General features: G+C 41.5%; 2 protein-coding genes across 4 annotated transcripts in view; both read right to left on the bottom strand.

Annotated features, from left to right (window-relative positions):
* Pip5k1b (phosphatidylinositol-4-phosphate 5-kinase type 1 beta) overlaps window positions 1-21,203 on the bottom strand; it is a 253,618-nt gene that overhangs the window by 176,835 nt on the left and 55,580 nt on the right. The window lies entirely within an intron of this gene.
* Pabir1 (PP2A Aalpha (PPP2R1A) and B55A (PPP2R2A) interacting phosphatase regulator 1) lies at window positions 553-1,919 on the bottom strand. The gene has a single exon (XM_041660770.1). The coding sequence runs from the start codon at window positions 1,796-1,798 to the stop codon at window positions 938-940; it is 861 nt and encodes a 286-aa protein (XP_041516704.1). The 5' UTR covers window positions 1,799-1,919; the 3' UTR covers window positions 553-937.

Genomic DNA, 21,203 nt, shown 5'->3' with positions numbered 1-21,203 from the left:
AGTCTATCGATGATTGAGAGAATATCGTCTGTCTGGGTGTTCTCCCAACACTCAATGGGGTTTCCCAAACATCTATATTTCTCAAATGTTAAGTTTGACATGGTAGCAAGAGCCCTGCCTTTGCTTTCTACAGTGAGCAAAGACAACAAGGCACAGTCCCATTGAACTTTGAGGATTGTACCCAAGAGAATGCACTTTCTGGTTAAAAATGTTTTCAAAAAGAAACTTTTCATTTCTGAAGTTATACTGGTGTGAATTCACTATTAAAATTTTGTTAGAAAATGTCCTTCTTAAATGTTTACTTTTATATACTTAATTTTAATTTTTTAAAATATTTGTTGAAAAATGTTATTATTTCTCTTTTTGGCATTTCCCCTCCCATCTACTTTTGTGCCCAGGACATTAAATATTGAAGGACCCCTAGGTTTACCAGACAACCAATGGACTGATATGACTAACATTTTTCTTTAAAGCTGTAAGAAGGTAAGTTCTTCAAGAGATGGAAAACAGTAATCACTAAAAACATTAAAAATTAGTGTGCCATGAACTATGGAATTTTAAAACATCAGTTTACTAAACTGAAATTCAACATTTATATTTTCATCAGAACTTAATAATCCCATAAATAAATAGAGCTCTCAATTATTTAAAAAAATCAAGGGATAACATATGTATTTAGACATATTAGCAGCGTAAAATGTATGCTTCAACACACTTATTGATAAAAAGTCCGAAAATATTACTACACTGAATTCAAGGGCGTCCGCAGGAACCTGACATAGAAATTCTCTAGAATAACATTTCAGGAACTTCCAAAAAAAGGGGGAAAGAGTCAAATAGGAAACAGCCTCAACTTAATCGACAAGGTTCAGTGCTTGCTCTAACTTGATTCTGTCTCTCTCTCTCCACTGGGGGAGGGGGATTCAAAACGGGTGAATTACTTAGACGAAAGTTCATCTACTGGAATAAAGGGGGAGGCTGCTTGGGCAGGCGACACAGGAGAGTCGGTGGTAGTGCTGACTTTCGCTGGTGAGTTACAGGAAGATCCGGCACTGCTGCTGTTTCCATCCAGGGTATCGGAGGCTATGCACACGCCAGGGTCTGACAGCTGTGCAACGTCAGAAGACAGCATGTTGGTGATGCCCTGGAAAAATCTCTTTGGCTGATAATCAGTTTCCATTTCACACTTTCTTTTCAATGGTCCAAGAACACTTGGTCTGATGCAGTTGATGGGACTCTGGCTTCGCCGGGTAGTAAACCGGGTGGTGGGGCTGGGAATAGGACTTGGAGGCAATCCGTTGCTACTCACAAAACTTTGCAAGGACGGTGAAAAACACTGCTTCCCAATTCCCCGGGTCGGGGACGGTGCTGGAGACACCGGAATGAAATCGATGCGCTTTGGAGAGGCGGATTTCTCCACGTCGTTGTCACTCAGGCTGAAACTTTCCTCCCAGGAGTGGCTTATCTGCATTGCGGTCTGCACCTCGCGCTCGTGGACCGTCTCTCGGTTGATCAGGTCCATGCCCTCCTCCTGTTTGATCTGGTGCAAGCGGCTGCTGTGCATGCGGACCGGCGAGGCCGGGAGCAGCAGGCCGTGGCGGCTCGGGAACGTCGTGCTGTTCCGCCTGGCGCTGGGCGCCTCGGCCTGGAAAACCGGCGAGGAGTCGCTGAGGCCGTGGATCAGGGGGGCGCTGTTAGATCTCCGGAGGCCCCCACCGCCCGGGCCACCGCCCTCCGCCGGGCTCGCGCCCGTGCCCGCGGGCAGCTCCAGGTCCAGCTCCATCTTCTCCTGAGCCATGTCTCGGCAGGGAGGCGGGGGCGGTGCTCAGTCAGGGCCCTGAGATTCCCATTCCCCGCGGCCGAAGGCCGCCGCTGCCGCCGCCGCCTTCGAGAATCTGTCAGCAGGCTCGCGCCTCTGCGCATGCGCGCCCCGTCGCGCAGGCGCCCCCGACACGCCCGTCCTCGCGGCGCCAGCTTAATGCGTCACTGCTGCGGCGCGCCGGCGGGGGAAGGGCGAGCGGTGGTTGGTTGGCTTGTCAGTTCGTTCCTTCCGCAAATAGTCGCTGGGCGCGGGCTAGCGGGAAGGCAGGTTGTAAAAGCCGAGGCGGTTAGAAGTCTATGTTTGTGAAGCAAGTATGAGCTCAGAAAGACGGGGCCCTTTGCGATGAGGGGCTTTATGATGGAGCTTGGGCTAGTCTGGGAGGGCTTCCGGAGGGAAGGGAACACAGTCTTCTGAGATCTAAAGGAGGCAACGGCGGCGCTTTTGTAAAAACCCGTCCTGGAAGAGGGAAGCCCCTGCTACCCAGCTAGGTGGCAGACGGGAACCAGAAGTGTTAGCCTGGTGGTGGACAAGAGCAAGTTCTGGTCTTTCTTGATAACAAGGAAAGCTCCCAGGCGTTCTCAAGGAACGGCAGAAGGGTACGGTAGCAGCCGAACTGTTCTTTGGCTGCGGTCTGGAGAGTAAGACATAGGGGTGATTAGAACCTACAGGGAGAAGGCCAGAGAGGATGGTAATTTACACGAAGGCAGAGTCTGGGGCGGGGCGGGAGGGGGGGGGGGGGAGAATAAGCACATTTAAGGCTGGGAGGGAGAAGCTTTCTAACTTTCTAAATCGTCATATTTCTGCCACGAATGTTCACTCAGCATGGGAATTAAACGAGCGGAAAAGTAGATACATTTTTAAAAGAACAACCGGTTTTGGCATATGTAATTGACACAGGACTTTGTATCTCATTAAAAGAGGGATTGTATTTGTTCATTCAGTCAGTCAAATCTCCTATCCCAGCATGCCTACTTACTGTGTACCAGGTACTGTGCTTGGGAAATGAGACTCGTGTGAGGACATTTGGTTTCTACTGGGTGGGAATGGGGGTGGTGACCAAATAGGGGACTTTTGGCGGGAAGCCTTTGGGGTGGTGTGATAGGGCACTACCGATAGAAGAGGTTAAGGGGCAACTAGGTAAAGTTAAGTTATAAATAACAAGTCTTGTGGACTGCAGGGGGCTGAGCGTTCCAACCAATGTTAAGAGCCAAGACATCCACTGGTCTGGGGAAAAGCAGGGGAGCAGGCAGGGGGTGAGGGTGGGGGATGGTGAAAGTGTGATGGGGACTGTGGCCTGAGAGGGCAGAGGGCTGAGTATATCTTATTCTGTAATGAGAAGCCACTGGGGAGTGTTAGGCAGGGTTACAATAGGTGTGTGTTTTATTTGTATGTTATTTTTTGAGATGGAGTCAGACTATGTTTTTGCTGAGGCTAACCTCAAACTCCTGAGCTCCGGGATGCATCTCAGCCCCCCAAGGAAGCAGGACTCAGGGCAGAAAACCTCACACTAAGCTTGGTGTATGCTTTAAAAACCAGTGGAAAATGAGCTGAAAAAGGGCGAGAGGCACACAAAATTAGGACGCAGGAAGCAGAGTGCGAAACTAGGGTTGTAGAGGAGGTGGTGGGGAGAAGTGGATGGACACGACATGATTTGAGGTTCAAACAGTACGACCGGCCAGGAGATTAAATTTAGGTGTTCAAAGAAATAAGTAATTTAGATGGTAATATCAAATATATAGGAAAGGTACACGGGTGGAGGTTAAGAGTTCAGTTTTGGTAGGGTTGGAGTGACCTTTAGATACAAATGTGGCCACTTTGAATGGGTAGTGATTTTTTTTTTCAGCCGAAAAAAAGAAAGAACAGAGGGTACAGGGATCAGTGGCATTCAGCACTGTGCAGCTCTCCAAGCCTCCTGTCTTCCATGTCAAACAGGTTTTATTTGAAGTGTCTACTAAATATGGGTCCTGAAGATAAAGACAATGCTAAGTGTTCGTGTCGGTTACAGAACTAATTTGCACATTGCCATAATTCATTAAATCCTAACAACAGTCTCATGGGTAGGTATTATTGACCCCAGTTTTCAGGGAAAACCAGAGCCTAAGTAACACCCGTAGAGAACCTGGCCTCTGTGGGTACAGTCTTAGCATGCTTACTGATGTCTTTACGTGCAATGGCGTTTCGGGACTCAGAGAAATAATTTGCATATTGGTGGCAGTGTAAAGGAAGTGGTGTGAGAGAGGATTTGAAGGACAGGATTTTAATGGGTGATGTTTTATACAGAAGGAGAAGATGACTGCAGCATAGTGAACTTGACTAAATGAAGTTAAGTTACTACCTGGAGAAGAATAATGGGGAAAGATGGTGTCAGAATGGAGATGCGAGCGCCTGCAGAAGTTTCTATATTTAACATGGGAAGTAGTAGGCTGCTGCTCAGAGTTTGACAAGAATGACACAATGAGAGCCATGTTTTAGGATCTGCCAGATGTTTCAAAGATGAAGGGATGGCAAATAACGGCAGATGGAACGAACCAATGATTTAAGTGTCTATTGCTCCCAGTCATTTCAGAACTGCAAAGTCCTGTTTTCTCCTGATTGTAGTTTATTAATTAAATACTGGTCTATAAGCAATATGTTATAAATAAGTTACTGATGTTGTTGAAAGGGTCAGTTGTCAAAAAAAAAAATCTCAAAAGGCCCAATTGCCAATAATCTGAGAGAACAAAGGCCTGAACCAATATAAATCAAGGTCCTAATTTGAAAACTGTTATGCTGCTGCTTGATGGGTTTCCCAGGGACTGTGGGAGAATTTGATGATTAATTCTTAAGACAGAAGGATGCTCTAAACGCTGGGAATAGCAGAAGATGGATTTGGGGGACATATTTATACTTGAAAGATGAAGAGAGATGAGTCTCAGATATGGATGTGTACAAGGAACGGTCCATTAACTTAAACAGCAGAGGGAGAAAAGTGTTCATAAAATAGGAGGTAATGAAAGACTCTTAGACATAGGATGTATTTTAAAATATCTGTATCTGTAGAAGATTACTAATTATTGCTAATAAGCCAATCATTGTTTACCCATGTCTGATGTCCAGGTACTAATGTAATTATTAAAGTACAGTGATTTTGATAATCCCACAAAGTAAACCACTTAGGCCGCACCAGTTAGAGGTCTCTTTTTGTTTTCCTTCCATGCCTTTCCCATATAGTCCACTTTACCCAATTTTCAGTATAATCATTTTTTAAAATTTGACTTATTGCTTATTCAGAATCCTTAGATTTTTGTGTATTTTTTTGAAAAAGGCTAAGATCATCCCAATGGCCATGGCTTTCCTGATGAGTCTCTGCCCTCCTGCTGACCTCTTCTCTAAACTTCCAACCCCAGAGGCCTCCTTGCCCTGAAGCCTATCTAGACACTGCCCTAATCCTCACAGATGACTTCCTCTGGTGGTCATCCCCACTGCTCAGTTCCACAATGAAGTGACATTGGTTGTTCTCTCTGACATTACCTTTAAAAAAAAGCAGTTTCCTATATTCTGCCTGCATTTCCAAGCCTCTTATCCAGTTTTTATTTCCTCTGGGAGAATCACGTCTCTCTGTCCCTACTTCCATCTCACTCTAATCTCTATTCCTACGTCAATGCTTTCTTGCCTCTTCCCCACCTAAAAATTTAAGTTCCTTATGAGCAAAACCAATTTTGCTCTGGGCCATATGCCCAGTATCAAGAGCATGGCCTGCCATAGACTATTCAGTGTTTCTGGAGCCATTGTGTGAATGAATTATAGTGAATGGCTGAAATAATATAAGTCTGTCCAAAAGGGAAGTGAAGGCTGTTATTTGGAAAGCTAGCCTAACAGGCTTTTCTAGATTGATCCTAGGCACCTCTTCCTGTGAGAGTTCTTTCTAATGCCAGGAATATTATTCTTGGTTATATTGCCCTCCGGCCCACACAGGTAAGTGACTTGAATGGACCATTATGTAACCCAATAAACTAGAGCCCTGTGGTTCCATTTCTTTTCAACCTTCTGCTGGCACATGCTTGACAGAACTAAAATGCTCAGAGCTGAAGATTCTAAATGGAGTTTAATATATTGAGTTACTGCTTCCTCTCAAAGCAATCAAGAACAAATGAGAGAAAATCGAAGTCATAAAATGCAATTCAAACTGTTGCAAATGAATTGTGAGAGGCAGAATCTAAAGGACCAAGCCCTAGTTGAACAGTCCTTCTGGTTTCACTCTATAAATTAAATATTATATGTGTACAGCTGAAATTCATGTTCACTTCTACACCATAAAACTAGATGTCTCTTCAGGTATTGTGATTAATATTTGATTTTTAAAATTAATGTTTATTTTTCATTTCTGTGACATTTTTCATTTTTTACTGGTAAGCCTTTGGGCATATGGCAAGGCAAATTTCTACCTCTCAATCTATACCAAATAAATGAAAAATGTAACACATGTATGTTTATGAGTATAATCTGAGATGAGTAGCAAATGTCTCAACCTCCAACACTGGCTGGCATCATTAATCTAAAGGAAAAGAAAATTGTACTCTGAAAACATAGGAACTTAGGAATGTTCACTGGTATCTCAATTTAGGAAAAAATGTCAGCATAAAAAAAGAATATATGCACTAATTTTGGATATACTGAGAACCCAAGAGAGATGAGTGCTGAGTTCTAATAAAAGAAGAATATTCCTGATTTACTATTTGTAATAATCCCAAGTCAAAATCCACCCAGATACCCTCAAAGGAACAAATACATAACTTGGACAATGGCATTTTTCACTCAAAAAAGATGTTTGGATCATAGCATAATCCTGGATAGAAGATTTCAAACACAGTGTGTACTCTATAGTCGTATTTTGTTTTATTTTAAAACAGGGTCTTTCTAGGTCTCCCTGTGTAGTCTTAGCTGGCCTGGAGCTCACTATGTAGACCAGGCTAGCCACAAATTCACAGAGATCTGACAGACTTCCCCTGCCTCCTAAAATGGTGCAAGACAATTGTCTATATTCTGTCAATTATATTTTAAATAAACACTGATTGGCCAGTAGCCAGGCAGGAAGATAGGCGGGACAGCCAGACAGGAAGTAGAGGTGGGTCAATGAGAACAGAATTCAGGGAGGAAGAAGCCCATTCCTCCACAGTCCTGCCCAGACACAGAAGAAGGAAGATGTGATCTGCCCACCAAAAAAGATACCAAGCCATGTGGCTAACATAGATAAGAATAATGGGTTAATATATGTTATAAGAATTAATAAGCCTGAGCTAATGGGCCAATCAGTTTATAACTTATGTAGACCTCTCTGTGATTTTCCTTGAGGCAAACGGCTGTGGGACCTGGTAGGAGGACAGAAACCCAAACAAGTAGGCCTTCATGTTACACCAAAGTGCCAGGATTAAAGACCTATATTCTCTCCCGCCTGCCAATACCTGAATAACCATTCTGAGACTTAATTGTAAATTGTTTGGTCTATTACCTCTAGCTTATTAACTAGCTCTTACAACTTAATCCATTTCTATTCCATATTTTACCACGAGGCTTGTGGCTTGTTACCTTTCATCTTGCTTCCCTGGCAGCTGCTGGCATCACTCTGCCTCCACCTTCTTTCCCTCTGTCTTTCTGCTTGGATTTCCCTCCTGGCTCTATTCTACCTGGCTATTGACCAAATAAGATTCTTTATTAACCAATGGTAATAAAACATTCACAACATACAGAAGCTTATCCCATATCAGCCTCTGTCACCATGCCCACTCTATTCCTTTGGTGTTCAAAATAACTCAAACTAGTTAAAATAGTGGCTGTACTGACCAGGTGGAACACAGAAGATGCCCCACACTGATTTGCATACTAGAGACAAGGTGTGCATATGTGTAGTAAATATGTATCAAATACAAACACTTGAAGTGTATGTGGTTCACTACATATAGCATTGGATCTCAAAATGTCCACAAGGACCTGGAATGTAAATAGAGGAGGAAAGAACAGGAGTAGGAACACACTTCACCAGGAAGGAAGATCTTTTGTGCAAACATCAACCTCAGTTCTAACTCTAAACTGGAATGTTAAGTTTCCATCCAGTGACACTGTGGGTGAGAGATCAGCTTTCAGTCCTTGAGAGTAGGCAGAAAGCGAACAGGAACACCCTGAGGCCTCCAGCACCCAGACTCCAGTGGCCTCACAAAGCACTGAAAATTTCCTGGGACCATTTTAACAAAAGAGCTCCGAGTGGGCTTGGCCCTGCTACCATAGTGCTTCAAAGCTGGCTACTTCTGAGAAAGCAGAAAGGAAAGAAGCCCAGCTCACCATCTTTACTATCTACCTCTGTGGCAAGCTTCGTGTACTGTGTTCAACCCAGATTGGCTTTGTTGTCTTGGTGGTACCCCCACAATACAAGATGGAGCTCATTGGGGACTGTTGAAGCACAGGCGGGCAATGGATATAGTCATAGTGTCACAAGTCTAGCTACCAAAACCTTGCAATTAAATAGAATTATTAGTCGCACAAATTTACCAGGTGTTCCAACTCTACATTATTGAGAGGTCTATGGTGTATACCTTCAAGAGTACCCAACTATAAAGGGAGAAGAGACAGAAAGAAATTTACCAAGGTGATGAAGATCTTCAGACCCTTCTCAGCTTTCATTTTAAATAAAACTTTTAATAAACTTTTAGAAGCTATCATACCATTGCACGGAGCCATATTTATGTAGAAAAAGTTGAAAGTTAGAAAGGGGAGAGGCTTAAGCTCGGTTCATTCCTTCAGCCAGCTTCATGTAAACAGATGCAGATGCTAGTTACTTTCAATTTTTTTCTCAAGGAAGAATATCATTAAAGAAATTAAGTTATAAGTTTAAATATCTTCCTAATCCATACTCTTTGTTCCTTTATATCTTTTAGATAAAATAGAAAATAGGGTTGGAACGTCTTGTTCTCACATATTTCAACATTATAAGCATCCATCTTTGGCATAACCTTCTCTCTTCCTGTACTATCCTTTTCCTTGTAAGATTCAGTGCGTTTGTCAAGAAGGGGGAAAACACATGATCACTTTCAAACCATGTATAAAGAAAACTGATAGATTTTATATAACATATAAAGTTAATAAAATGAAAATGTTCAAAAGTCTGAGAATCTGTTTGCATATATATAATTGGCCCTTCCAGATCATGCGTGTTCTGTGAGGTGGGGAAGCCTTTGAAGGAGGAGTCTAATGAAGGAGGTTTTGTGCCACTAACGATTATACTCTTGAAGGAGCTGTGAACACATCAATCTCTTGCTCCATGAGCAGGATTCTTCTACCATGTGCTCCCACTATAATACACTGCCTCCAAATATAAGGCCAAAGGACTGTGGACTGGAGCCTTCAAAACTATCAGACCCAATGAGCTTTTCCTCTTTTTAAGTGGATTGCCTCAGGTCTTTTGTTAGAGTAACGAAAAGCTGATTAACGTGTGTATTTAGAAATTTTCTATACGATCTCTATAAATTAGCACTCAGCAGGACTATAATCAAAGAAGAGACCAAACCTGAAATCAGATTATTATACTTTCAGCACTGTGGCCTTGCATCAACCATGAAACTTCTTTAGGCTTTACTTTCCTTATCTGTGAAATGGGGACACAGACTTTGTTGTAAGAGTCAAATAATAGGGTGTCATCAGTAGGTGTGCAGACAGCAAAGGCCCCACACAAACAGGTTTCCTTTGTTAACATGCTTTGTGCTTTGATCACAGGCTGATCTCGCTCTAGACTTGGGTTTCCTCTGTTTTCTCACTCCCAGGCTGATCCATGGAAGGAGAGTCTCACCTCATCTTCCCTCAGAGTGTAGCAATTTTAAAGGCAGAGCTCTTCTGTGACCTGGTAGGTATGAATCAAAGGGCTCCTTTAACAACCAGGCAGAGGGTTCTAGAACAAAGCATGGGCCAAAGCATGCTTTTATGGTTCCTGCTCTGAGTCTGTGTGTCGGAGGAAAGATGGGTGGCACAGTGCTGAGGCTGTCCATCACTCAGAATGTGGCTGGATCATGGATACTGTTCTCCACAGCCAACCATTTGCTAATCCCTGCAGCAATGCTCCCTTCCCTGCTTGCGCTGAATGTTCAATGGGACTAATCCTAGAGGCTTATTCTTATTTATTCATTTAAAACCCTGCTTTGAATTACTACAGACAGGTCACTGTCCTCCTCAGCACACAGAACGTTGCACAGGGGTACACACATTTCACTGTGCCTGACAAACAAGTTGAACTCAGTCTTTAATATGAAGTTAAGAGGAAGAAACTGGAGACCCCAGTGTCAACAGCCAATGTTACGTGAGGCGCATGTGTTTGCCTTTAAGTAGCTGAAACCAATAGATTCTAAGGAAAAGGAAAATGTTCTAAAGGACTCTGAAGCTAGCACCCTAAAGCTTCCTAAGCAACAAGTTTTAGGAATTCTTTTGGCTGAGAGGATATGACACAGCCATGAGTTTCCTAGCTTCCAAGACACTTGATGATAGTAAGGTTTTATTACAGAGAAAGAGGAGAGCTTGTGGTTTGTGGTTACCTTTGTACACAGCTGTATTCTGAGCTAAACAGAACACCAAATGCAATATAAAACAGGAAGGGCTAGACGCTCTGAAGCCTGTCCCATGCAAACTGTTAAACTGAATGCGACTGAAATTTAGTAGGCATGGCTTTTAAACCCATAGCTCAGTTTGTAGGCAGGAAATTTAGAGTTCAGTCACCTAAATTTCCCACGTATAAGGAAGCAGTGAGGATTTTTCTTCTTCACTCCTTTCAGTTCATTCTCTAAGTTATATTTTATTTTGTGTTCAGGTGCATGTGCAGCATGCAGAAGTGGAGGTCAGAGCCACCTTGCAGGGGTTGCGTCTCTCCTTCCACCCTGTGGGTTACCGACGTCAAGCTTAGGCCTTTAGTCCTGGCGGTAGGCACCTTTCTCCTCAGAGTTAACTCACTGGCCCCACACTCTTATTGTGAAAATGTCTGTCCCCGAAATGAAGCCGCTTTTCACCACACAGTGCCCCTGTCCCTGTGAATGTAGAACGGCAGCTTACACCTAGAGAGGGCATCTGTCCCAGGTAGCTTGTAAATGTTTTGGGAACATTCCTCAACCCCTTGCTAAGAATTGCCAGGATCATTATCTTCTTGTACAGATGTGGGAAATAAGACTCTGAGAAGTTCACTAAGTTATCTTAGCCGAGTAAGTAGCTAAGCATTGAACACTCAGGCAGGGTGTTAATCATCATTTGCTACTGACCTCATAAATACCAAGGTTCTTCAAGCTTGCTATTTTCCTGTGTCTCAAAATTTTTAAAAATTTTTTAGCAGGCTTGATGTCTTCAATTGTAGGCCAAAGATGGATGTCCCAATGTTTCAGAGGAACCCTAGGTGACTATCCAGGCAGCCAGCTATTTCTGTAATTTCTATAGCTTTGAAAGTTTTGCATTCTTCATTCTTGTTTACTTAGGTAACAATATATCCTTCTCAGATCTCTGATAGAGCTGAAGATAAAATAGTGTGGAATATTCCTTTATACATGTGTGAATATATGTCACTGTGATTGGTTCAATAAAGAAGCTGACTGTCCAATAGCAGCACAGGACAAAGTTGGGTGGGAGAACCAGATTAAGGGCACTGGAAAGAAGAAGAGAAGAATTAGAGGGTCACTGGCCAGACACAGAGAGGAAGCAGGAGGTCCAAGATAAAAGAGAGGTAACTCCATGTTATATCATGCAGAATATAGATTAATAGAAATGCTTTAATTTAAGTTGTAAGAGCTAGCTAGTAATAAGCCTGAGCTATCAGTCACGCATTTATAATTAATAAGTTTCCATGTGGTTATTTGGTAGTTACTGTTGAGACACAGAGAAACTCCACCTACAAAAGGTACCCAAACATCCAGCAGCATAGATTCACATACAACCTTAAAAATAGGGGAGGCAGGTTCCAAACACATGAAACACAGTAAAATACAGCTTCTTGGTAACCACCTTTACCTGGGTAAGCTTGATACCACTAACAGAGGTGCAGCTCCTTTAAAAGGTAGCTTCCTTGGCTTGGTGCTAGCTGCTAGTCAGCACAGCTCTTTTAAGAGGCCCTGCTAATAAATACTTAAATGGGGTTTATGAGGAACAGGCAGCATGATACTTGGTGGCACCATGGACCCAACAATTTCCCAGAGCTGGGGCGGTAAATGTGGCCCTTGCCAATACCTCCACCATGAAGCTAAGCTCTCAGGGAACCAAAGGGGTAAGGAGTCAGACACCAATGCCATGCACTAAGCTGCACCATGCTGGTGACTAATATAGCAGGTGAAGACTCATCTCATGCAATCAAAACAAACAAACAAACAATACAGATACTCAGCAAAGGCAGATCCAGATGGGGAAAAAACCTCTAAATGGGTTCCAGTCTGTTAAAAATACACAAAGGCTTGGGAGAGAAAAGAAAAAGGGTATAGACAGTCATAAAAATAGTTTTAAAATAATAGTAAAGTCCTTAAAAAGAAGTAAAGTAATATAAAATAAAAATTTATGTAAATATGCATAGAGACTTTGAATTCTGTGTTGTTGTCTTTGACTTTTTTTGGCGGCTAAGAGACGCTGGATTATGAAAGCTGCTAGATTAACTCAACCTATACATTTTAAAAATACCTTGATTTCAAACTGAAAGTAAAAAGGTGTGTTGCTTTGGGGAATAGGTTATGCTTTTATTTCCAGAGGAAGTGAGATGCTGTGGATTCATTCAGGTTAAAGATGATCAGGTTGATCAATGAAGACCCCCTGAGAATCCTGTCTACAGATATATAGAAAAAAACCTTCAAAACCACAAAACACATACTGTATATTTTACCTGCTCAAACATAAAGCAAAAAAATCACCTTTAACTGATTTGTGCATGCTACATATCCCATACTTGTAATGTATGCTACCTTTAAAGGTTTATGTATTTTCAGAACAAGGGGATCAAACACCAATGAAAACAGAGGGCTCAGGTGATGCAGTCTCTCAGAATGCCTTTGTTATAGTCCCCTCAGAATTCTGAAAACAAAACAGATTCAAGGCTGCTGACTGAGATGATCCAACCCCCAAAATACTCCAGCCAAGACCTAACAATTATCCTGATTTTAGAAAGGTTTCCCTAAAGATACCAACACCCCCCAAACAACAGGAAGTAGTCTAGAGAACAATGCTCACATTTCCAAAAGATGGATTATGGGTGGTTGTTATCATTTAATGGGGGTTGGTTACAAGTTGTTATTGATCATAGTCAGGAAAAAAATCCAAACAAAGGAGTTAAAATCAAAGATCTCTTTCTAAAGGAAAAAAGGAAAACATGATATTCAAATTATAGGAGAAAAAGGATAGATTATTGAGTCTACTTTTAAAAACAGCTATTACTATCAAAATATTTTACATTGGTATGGTTTTTGGATAATTGATACAAGTTTAAAGTTAATTTTGTTATACTGTATATATTTTTCTACTCTTGTTTAGGGTATCACATTTATTCATTTCATTTAAAAGTGTAATGCATAATTAAGAAATACAGATTAATCCTTATTCATCTATAATAGTCAAACTTATAGTCATGTTAGGTATATTTTCAAGTTCATAAATAGATATATTTAGATAGATAGATGAGATTCACAGGACAAGGTTAGGCGGGAGAACCAGATTAAGGACACTGGAAAGAAGGGCAGAGTCAGGGGGTCACTAGCCAGACACGAAGAGGAAACAGGAAGTTCAAGATCAAAGAGAGGTAACACCATATGGCAGAATGTAGTTTAATAGAAATTGGTTAATTTAAGTTGTAAGAGCTAGTTAGTAATAAGTGTGAGCTACTGGATAAGCATTTATAATTAATATTAAGTCTCTGAATTTATTTTGGAGCCAGAGGTCCTGACAAAAACTCTAACTACAAGATAGTTATAGTTATAGTCTTCCTTGTTACCAAATTCAGAAAAGAAACACAAAAGAGGTAAAATGTAATTGGAGAGGCTTTATGTGGATATTCTTGCCTCATATTGGGCACCATTTGTAAATGGAGAATATTCTTTCTTTACCTGGCCACTCAGACCTGAATAATCACACAGAAACTATATTAGTTATGACAATGTTTAGCTGATGGCTCAGGCATATTTCTAACTACCTCTTACATCTTAAATTAACCCATTTCTATTATTTTATATTTTACCACAAGGCTCGTGGTTCGTTACCTCTTGCTTCTTGGGTGGCTATATAGCATCTACCTAACTCTGCCGTCTCCCTGTATTCAGATTAGTTTTCCCACCTACCTATATGCTGCCTTGCCATAGGCCAAAACAACTTCTTTGTTAACCAATAGTAATAAAACATATTCATAACATACAGAGGGGAATGCTACATCAGTAAAGTGTATGGGTTGAGAGACATTAAGTTGTTTATCTAAGAAGATGCTTTAAGATGCAAAATGGTATTTTTTAGAATGATAATACAAGCTATGATGAAAAGTAGTTAAGGTATAAAACTTTGGACTCAAGAAGATAAGACAGATAATACAGTATTTTCTCTGAATTTGTCAAATACAAATGGACTGGACATTGTGAATGTAATTCTTACCTGATAATTGTTCTGATTGTACTTAGTTTTACCACATTAGAGTTAAAACCTTTCCCTTTTATTTAGACAAAAAGGGGGAAATGTAGATATGTGTATACTGTGAAGAGGTATTGCTCTGAGGTATTACTGTGATTGGTGTAATAAAAAGCTGAAAGACCAATAGCTAGGCAGTAGGTGTGAGTGGGACTTCCAGGCAGAGACAGAGGAAGTAGGAGATGAATCAAGCTCATGAGATGCCATGGGCCCACAGAATGAGTCAGACATATAGAATGGGAGAGAGGTAAAAGCCATGTGATAGAATATAGACTAATATAAATATGGGTTAAGTTATAAGAGTTAGTGGGACAAGCGTAAGCTAAGGGCAAGCTTTCATATTAAGTCATTATTTGCGAACTGGTGACCCAAAGAAAAATCCGACAATATCCAACCACCCTTCTCATCAGAAAAAGATAGGAAGTTCATCTAAGTGTATGAGTCAAGAGATATTATCAAGGTCACAAAATTAAGTAATTAATATTCCCTATTCATCCCAAAGCAGTCATAAAGACTCCTGCAAAGGAATAGAAACTAGAAGTCCCCTACCCAAATGCTTGTCAGCAAGTACATTAGCGTTGAAAGGGGGCAAATGATTTCTTTAAAGTCAAAAGGGCATCCATCACAGAGTGGGATGTTTTCTATCCCTTGGGATTGCTCCCTGGTGTTCCCTCAATTTTTTTCTCACGTCAAGCACGCACTCCTTCAGTGTTTGCTAAGGTCAGTATGCTGACAGCGCTCAAATCTGTATCTTTAGAGAAGGCTGACCCATCTCTAAACCACATCACATCTCCCAGACATTCCTATCATGTGCGCCACAACGTTTTCAAGCTTATCTTGATAATGAATGGACTCACATCTTCCTACCCCAAAACTACTGTTCCTCTTGAAATTAAATTGTGTAAGAGTTTCTCCAGACAACTAAGACAAAACATACCCCTTGCTTCTCCTTCATTCTCAGCTTGGCTCCCACAGGCCAGATCTCAGCAAGGTGAGAGAAGAATGCCTGTCTGCACACATTGTCACTGAGGACAGAGACTGGCTACCATGAGGGTGGGGACTTCGCCAACATCACAGCAGTCCTGGACACCAGATGTAATAGTGAAACTTTTTTTTTTTCTAAAATAGTGAGCAAAAGGAAAGGTCCCGCAGGGCGGTGGTGGCACATGCCTTTAATCCCAGCACTCGGGAGGCAGAGGCAGGCGGATCTCTGTGAGTTTGAGACCAGCCTGGTCTACATAGCTAGTTCCAGGACAGGCTCCAAAACCACAGAGAAACCCTGTCTCGAAAAACAAAAAACAAAAAACAAAACAAAACAAAACAAAAAAAAAGAGCTAGTTCCAGGACAGGAACCAAAAAGCTACGGAGAAACCCTGTCTTGAAAAATCCCCCCCCCCCAAAAAAAAGGAAAGGTCCCTGTGAGTTCATTCAGAAGTAAGAAAGGCTTTTGACCACTTTTCATGGAGAGGCAAAAATAAAGAGGTTTCTGTGTACACCCCACAAGTGCTGCTTGTCACATGCAAAGGACAGAGGTCTCTTGTCAAATGTGGCAGAAATGCTGAAGGAGTAGGGCTGTCATTTTGCTTTGGGTAGGGGCTGACTGGGGGGGGGGCACCTGATGTCTCTAAGGAAAGACTTCACTTGATGCCAGAGAGGATGCCACAGGGTAGGGGTAGGGGTGGAGATTTGACAGAACAGTGAAATGGGTTACATTTGGGGATTTTTCCAAATCCAAATTGAGAATCCCCTCCCCTTTTAATTCCATCAGGGTGCCAGGTAGGCTCCTCTTCCCATTTTCTTGTGGAACCATAGGGAAACAAGCAACACAGAATCACGTGGCATGCGACAAGGGCCAGGGTTTCCTTCAGCTTGTTCTTGCCTGAGAGGTGACTGTGGTAGCAGAGCTATGGATGAGACAAAGTTGAGGTCACTGGAACAAAGTGACCTAGAATGGATGGAGATGAAATTGAGGGCACAAGTAACCGGCTATAAATATTTATTTGAAGCCTATCAAGTAGCCTTTGGTTTTGCAGTCTCCAAATCTGGAAGGATTTATTCCTCCTCTCTTTCTTGAACTGTAACTCACAATGCTATCAGAGTGCTGATTCTGATTCATCCATTTCCTCGTTGACAGCATAAATATGTCTCCCTTTCTTTGGCAAAAGTGAAGGGAAAATGCAATTAATGCCACTCCTCCTACATCATCTCCAGACCTAGCCACAAGCTGGAAAGAGGGCACAGGAGATGCGGCAGTAAAAGCTGCCCCGACTCTTCATACTTAAATTACTTTTAGAAAATGCAAAATCTAGAAGCTCAATTAATCTTAATGATGCATCAAAGAACAGAAGATTTCCCTAGGCTAAAAATCTCCGCACACGAAGAATTCAGAAGAACAAATACCCTGAGGATGGCAAAGAAAAGGACTAGTTTCCCACAGAGGTCATTGGCATCTTTTTTTGTGAATCTGTGATCTTTCTGCCTTCCCCATGATAGGATTACAGGTGTGCACCTCCACATCTGTAATCTTATTTTAAGTGTAAAGAAACATCTCAATTTAAAACCATAAAGGCCAAATGCTTCACAATTTGCAGACATATATTTTAGCAAGTATCCAAAATAACAAATTCTATTATTTTTATTTTACAAAATTTTACGGTTTGACATGCATGTGTGTGCATGCATGCAGGTCTATGTGCATGTGCATACATGAGTGGAAGCCAGAGGAAGGATATTGGGTGTCCTGCACTCTCTTACCCCAGGAAGGCAGTCTCTCACTGAAGGTGGAGCTGTCCCCCTCCTGACTCCTAGCATTCTCTTACCCCAGGAAGGCAGTCTCTCACTGAATGTGAAGCTGTCCCCCTCCTGACTCCTAGTTACTTGGCCAGCCAGCAGCCCCAAGGATCCAGATCCTCCAGTCTCTTCCTGCCCCCTCCAACCCCTACTCCCATTGGTGTGGTTCCTGGTATATGCAGTGATGTCAGGGTGCTGGGGAACTGAACTCAGATCCTCAAGCTTGGGCAGCAAAAGCTCTTACCCATGGAGCCATTTCCCCAACTCCTTCTTTTACCAAATTTTAATGTACTCAGGAGTACATATCAGGTTATTTTCTACTTCTTTTTAAAGTTAATTTTACTGACAAATTTATATGCAGAAAACAAAGTCTCCCTAAGAATACAGTTTGCTGGGGGTTGTCAAGCATGTGGTCATGTAACTATGGCCGTAATCAGTTACTGAATTTTAGCTAAGTGTTCTACGCCCCTTTTAAGATGATCATACAGATTTTTCTATTTTAGTCAACTTGACATGCAGAAAGCCTTCTCTGCTATCAAGCCAAGCTTCCACTCTTGGGATGGAATTCACCTTGTCAGGATATTTATTTAGAGTCTGTTCGATGGCATATTGTTGAAAGTCTTTCCATCAGTACCTCTGGTACCCCTGCATGGTGACTTTGGCTGTGAGATATGTGTTAATTATACAAAAATTTAAAAACACACAGGAGGTAACACATGAAAATTACCAATAATCTCACCACTCAGAAATAACTGCCTGTGGTATTGGCACAGAAACACTCTGGGTGTTCATCTATAGTCATGCCTGTCTGTTTAATACATCCAATGCTCACTAACTTGCCGTTTCCATATTATCTACTGTGAACACCTTTTCTATATCAACAAAGATTTATACCTCCAATTTCAATGTATGTGAAGTATGACTATATCATGGACTTGTTATAACATCGTAGAGTAGATAACCACAAGTCTCACTGTGCCTCCTTTACTCACCTGAGACTACAAAGACATATTTTGTTATCATTATGCCATATCTCTTCGCAAGCCTCATTTTATATAGCTACAAGGCATCTAATAGATAAAAGAACCACACTTTAATTATATGTTTTTAAAAACAGTATCCCCAGCATTTGATATAATGGCCCTTACCAATCAAATTATTTTCTCAAACTAAATTTCTTAGTTCAGAATATCTAGGTCAGAGATAAGCACTTCACAGCCTAGTAAAAGTCCTTGAGAAAGCCCATAGCAGTGACATCCCAAAGAAGACCTGGGCATGTTCACTGCATTCGCTTCAACTGTGGTACTCCCATTCTTCTGAGAGGCAATGACAAAAAGTAGGGCTCTCTTTTTTAGCTTTTCTTTAAAATTGTGCATTTTCAAACATTACTGACTCTATAATGTGTCCATTATTCCTTCCAAGGAAGTCATCAAATCACCTTATAAGGTTGCATAATATCTATCTACATACAAGATGGCCCAAACAAATTACATTTGTTTCTCGAAATCTCAGGTACTATTTTGCTGCAGGATTATAGAAGAGAATGCCTTCTCCTTTTAAGGACATCTCTGGTCCTATTGCTTAGAGTTTTACTTTGAATTTATTCTGACCCAGAGAAAGGAGGACAACAATTTTTCTCCGCGTGCCATCAAATAAAGATTCAGACCGAGTATGTTTCGTTACAGCACAGAGTTGAATATAACACAGTCAACACTCATTACAGTGTAAGCATCTGATCAACATTTCAGTACAACACAATCTTATCTCCAGCTGCTCCAGGGAATGGACCATTACAGTGACGCCAAAGAGAAGCAAACTCTGCTTCATCACAATGCCAACATCTGTCCTGCTGCAAGTATGAAAACCCAGAGTGGTTTTGCTCAGAGCTTTCATTTTGAAACATGCCTTTTGTTGTGAACAATTGTGACTGATTTCCTTTAGAGCAACACATGGCGAATGCTCACTTTTTCATTTAAAAAAGAAAAAGAAAACCTGTAAGAACAAACAACCTACAAGTGAATTCAAGATAACCAGCAGCAACCGTAATTCTATCAGAGCACTTTGGTTAAAATGTTTAAAAACAGTTCCCAGAATGCATATCCGAAAGGCAGAGTAGTAGCATGGCTTTTTTTTTTTTTAACTTTTCAAAAGTCTAGTTGTATTTAAAATGCATGCATCATATTTTAAATCTTCAGCATTTTAATAAAAATCACTAAAGGAATGCTGATGGTTACAATTTAAAGGATAAAACCAAACTTTCTGGCTATTTGCATGTTTATAATTCAGAGACACGACTAGGACCTTGGGATAGAGGAGAGAACAAAAGATTCAACTTTCCCAACAGTAACTAGGGTAAATTCTTGGGGTCTGCCAACAGTTGACAAACTGTTGCAAATTTATCTACCATTATAACCTTTGGTGGAACATACAAGTAACACTCTAGTCTTCAATGGTAACCATGAGTCGGAGATGGGAATGTTTACATCCCTAAAGGCAGTGGGAAGATAATCAAATTCTAGAGGCCTACCGTCTAGTGCCTTGAAAAGTTGTTTACTATTAGATAAATACAGATACTTCACAAGACAAGGCTTTGTCTCCCAATGCAGTCATTCAACTACAGGTCCCTGAACAATCATGTAAAAGTATAGTGTAAAAAATTAGTCATTAGAACAACAGCTTAGGGCCTGGCATGTTGGTGCGTATCTTTAATTCCTGCACTAAGGAGGCAGAGGCAAGCAGATCTCTGTCTGTCTGTCTGTTTCTCTGTGTGCATGTGTGTCTCTCTCTGTGTGTGCATGTGTGTGTCTCTCTGTCACTGTCTCTGTCTCTCAAATTTGAGGCTGTGTCTACAATTCCTGCAGTGCACGATGTTTTCGCACGCCCCTCTGTTTCTCTGTTTCTCTGCCTAGACTGCTAGATTGGCCTAGGAAACCATTCACTTTGTTTCTTGTCTCTCTGTCTGTCTGTCTCTCCCTTTCTCTCACCCTCCTTCCGCTCCCACCCTCCCCCTCCATAGCAAGTTCCAGGCTAGCCAGGTTACACAGTAAGACCCTGTCTCCAAAGCAAAACTAAACAATAATCAGCTTCGCGAAAGATGGTACTTGGAAATGGAAAGGTGTCTTACATAATTAATAGATGTGTGTATTCACCCACAGTGGTGGGCTTACCTACCATTCCCAGAAACACGCCACAAAATAGCTTCCAAAAGCAACAGACAAATAAATGCTATGGAGACCACTTCTTATTGAGATGAAAATAAACCTTAAAATATCTCCAAGAGCAGCCAACAACTTAAAGAGAATCACAGGAAACTAGGAAGCCACACCACGCCCTGCACGCTAAAGCAAAAAGATGGAACCAAACAGTGCTTACTACAAACAAGTAACTGGACATTGAAAAAATGCATAGTGGTCACCAGCATTCCCAGACAAAAGCCAGGCTTGCAGTAAATGGTATCTAGCTGACAGGGGGTAGAGGAGCAGGGATGAGTCAGGGAGGCAGCCATGCCTGATGAGACCAGCCCTCCATCACTTCACCTGCATTCGCTCCCACTCCCATCCCTCCCTAAGAAGCCACTGAATGTTACACACAAGCTCAAGGTTTACCAGTGCACAAGAAGAAATCATACCGGTAGATGGTGCCCCTGTGAGCATTTGTCTTCCTTGTCTCTGATGGTTCTGTGTGAACAGATTCACACGAGTCTCATCAACTTTGGAAAACTGATGAAATAAAGTTTATATAGCTACAAAGCTTCAGTTTGTATCTTTAAAAAAAAACACAGAAAAAAAAAACCCCCCAAACAAAACTTTAACAGCACTATTAAGCCAACACTCACTGGCATGGGCAGTGCAGACTTTGCCTATTTTTTTTTTAACCCCTGCATAATACAATTGTGATTACCCCATCAAGAACACCTGCCAACAGGTGATGCCTGCTATTCTGTTAGGCC

Source organism: Microtus oregoni, unplaced genomic scaffold (assembly GCF_018167655.1).
Source record: "Microtus oregoni isolate MIOR12 unplaced genomic scaffold, Mior012 000012F_ref0000307, whole genome shotgun sequence".
Classification (NCBI taxonomy): domain Eukaryota; kingdom Metazoa; phylum Chordata; class Mammalia; order Rodentia; family Cricetidae; genus Microtus; species Microtus oregoni.
Note: the sequence above shows the minus strand (reverse complement) of the source record. Positions and strands in the feature narration are given on the sequence as shown.